Source organism: Daucus carota, chromosome 7 (genome assembly GCF_001625215.2).
Source record: "Daucus carota subsp. sativus chromosome 7, DH1 v3.0, whole genome shotgun sequence".
NCBI classification, from domain to species: Eukaryota; Viridiplantae; Streptophyta; class Magnoliopsida; order Apiales; family Apiaceae; genus Daucus; species Daucus carota.
In genome coordinates, this window is record NC_030387.2 from 36,068,782 (window position 1) to 36,071,499 (window position 2,718).

At 41.8% G+C, this 2,718-nt stretch overlaps 1 protein-coding gene across 1 annotated transcript; it reads left to right on the plus strand.

Moving 5' to 3' along the window:
• The first annotated feature begins 517 nt into the window (after positions 1-517).
• LOC108193265 (transcription factor MYB73) lies at positions 518-1,737 on the plus strand. The gene has a single exon (XM_017359853.2). The coding sequence runs from the start codon at positions 682-684 to the stop codon at positions 1,585-1,587; it is 906 nt and encodes a 301-aa protein (XP_017215342.1). The 5' UTR covers positions 518-681; the 3' UTR covers positions 1,588-1,737.
• Positions 1,738-2,718: the final 981 nt, after the last annotated feature.

Consider the following 2,718-nt stretch of genomic DNA (forward strand, 5'->3'; position numbering starts at 1 on the left):
ACTATCAAACATCAATGTAGATCATTTACATAGGAAATCTTGCAAGATGGTTCGGTTCGTAAAGAGGTATGTGTCAGGTTTTTATCAGATCTTATCCAAAATTTATCAAATTTTTTTGATAAATTAGAGGTTTTTAATTAAATAACAAAGTATTTATAGCCATAAATCAACTTTTTTTTAATAATTTTAAAAATGTTAGAACACGCCAAGAGAATCAAGGAATCCATGCAGTAGCAGTACGATAAATTAAAGTGATATTTACATGAAAATACAAGTCGAAATAAACCATGTACTAATACTATTCCGTGGACCCAAAACCTGAAAACGAAAAAACCATATTAAATCTAAATAAAGAAAACATGATGCAAAATGAGAGGGGATAGTATATGTGTAAATCAGTGCAGGTCTAGGATGTGACGCGTGTCCGTTTACAGCTGTAGTCCATATTATCTATCTTCCATATGTAACCGCTTCGCTGGAAGAAGCGGTGCCCATAACGCCTTCCTCCTCTTCATCTTTACCTCTCCAACCGGTCATATCTCTCTCCTCCCTCTCTTTATATACTCTCTCCCACTCCATCTCCTTCTCTTCTCATATACACAACACATATATTCTCTCCAGCATTTACACACTATAACTTTTAACAACTATAATCTCTCTCTTTACATGCTGTGAAAATTAATGTCCAGGAGAGAGATGGATCGGATCAAAGGCCCGTGGAGCCCCGAGGAAGACGATATGCTGCAACAGCTGGTCCAGAAACACGGCCCACGAAACTGGTCGCTTATCAGCAAGTCCATTCCGGGGAGATCCGGGAAGTCTTGTAGGCTGAGATGGTGCAATCAGCTGTCTCCGCAAGTGGAACATCGGGCTTTTACTCCGGAAGAAGATGAGACGATTATTAGGGCCCATGCTAGGTTCGGTAACAAATGGGCCACTATAGCCCGGCTTCTCTCGGGTCGAACCGACAACGCGATAAAGAACCACTGGAACTCGACGTTGAAACGTAAGTGCTGTTCCATGAGCGCTGATGAAGCTGAGGACTTTCCTGATCCACGGCCGTTGAAAAGATCGGTTAGCGACGGGTCGGGTTTGCCGGGTTCGGGTCTTTACTTGAACCCGCCCAGTCCTGATGGATCTGATGTTAGTGAATCTAGCTTGCACGTTACGGCATCGACGTGCCACGTGTTCAAACCCACGCCAGGTCGGACTTGTGGTTTGTTTCCAGCTCAGATCGAAACGACGTCGGTTGGTAAAAACGATCCTCCAACTTCCCTGTCCCTTTCTCTCCCTGGAATCAGTTCCAGTCCAACCGAGTCGACTCAGTTGCCACCCAACTCGGTCCCTGTAATTCCCGCTCCGGCAGCAACCGTGAATCCAATTCCGGTGACTCAACAACCGCCGGCGGTGTCAGCGCCGATTGTGAATGCGGAGTTTTTGGCGGTGATGCAAGAGATGATAAGAACGGAAGTGAGGAATTACATGTCAGGGATGAGTATACAGGAAATGAATAATAATAATAATAATAGTGTAGAAGGTTTTAGAAATGCTTTGGTGAAGCGAATCGGAATTAGTAAAATCGATTAGAGGTAATTTTGAAATTACCCAACAACAAAAGAAAGAAGGTAATTTTGTACAGTCGGTGAGGAGAGGTATCCAAGTTATGATGCAATCATAAAGATGATAAGATCAGTTGGTTAATTGAAGTAAGAATAATATTATTTATTTTTGTTTGAATTTGAAAATCATAATTCAAAATCATTTGCAATTTTAGTGTTCAACCAGTGCACATCCGAAAGATTGCAAATCTGTTCTTACTATATCATTCGTTTCAAGAATAATTATTTAGTTTTGATTATGAGAAGATCGTAAGTCGTAATGTTTATATTATTCGTTTCAATTTTGAATTCAAGAATAATTATTTAGTTTTGATTATGGAAAGATCGTAAATCGTAATGTTGTCGATATCAGTTGAAGTATGAATTTTATAAATTCAAATCAACTCCCCATAATAAAATAAGAAAATTATTTATCATTTTTCTCCACGAATACATCTCCATTTTCCTTGCCAAATTTTTTCGATTCGGTTTAAAAACTAGATGTTCATCAAAACAATCAAATTCTTAAAATAAAGCAGTAGGGGGTCCACCGCGTCCTTTACCACGAGGACTTGGACCTGAATCATCAACACTATCAGTCCAAACAAAATTCTGAATAGGAGGCGTTCCATGTCCTCCATGACTTGGACCTGAAGGGGGTGCAATACGTCCTTTACCAGCAAACTTCTGAATAGACGGAGGCTTTCTATTTCCTCCATGACTTGGACCTGAAGGGGGCGCATCACGTCTTTTACCAGCAAACTTCTGAATTGAAGGAGGCGTTCCATGTCCTCCATGACTTGGACCTGAAGGGGGTGCATCACGTCCTTTACCAGCAAAATTCTGAATAGACGGAGGCGTTCCATGTCCTCCATGACTTGGACCTGAAGGGGGTGCATCACGTCCTTTACCAGCAAACTTCTGAATCGAAGGAGGCGTTCCATGTCCTCCATGACTTGGACCTGAAGGGGGTGCATCACGTCCTTTATCAGCAAACTTCTGAATAGAAGGAGGCGTTCCATGTCCTCCATGGCTTGGACCTGAAGGGGGTGCATCACGTCTTTTACCAGCAAACTTCTGAATAGAAGGAGGCGTTCCATGTCCTCCATGACTTGGACCT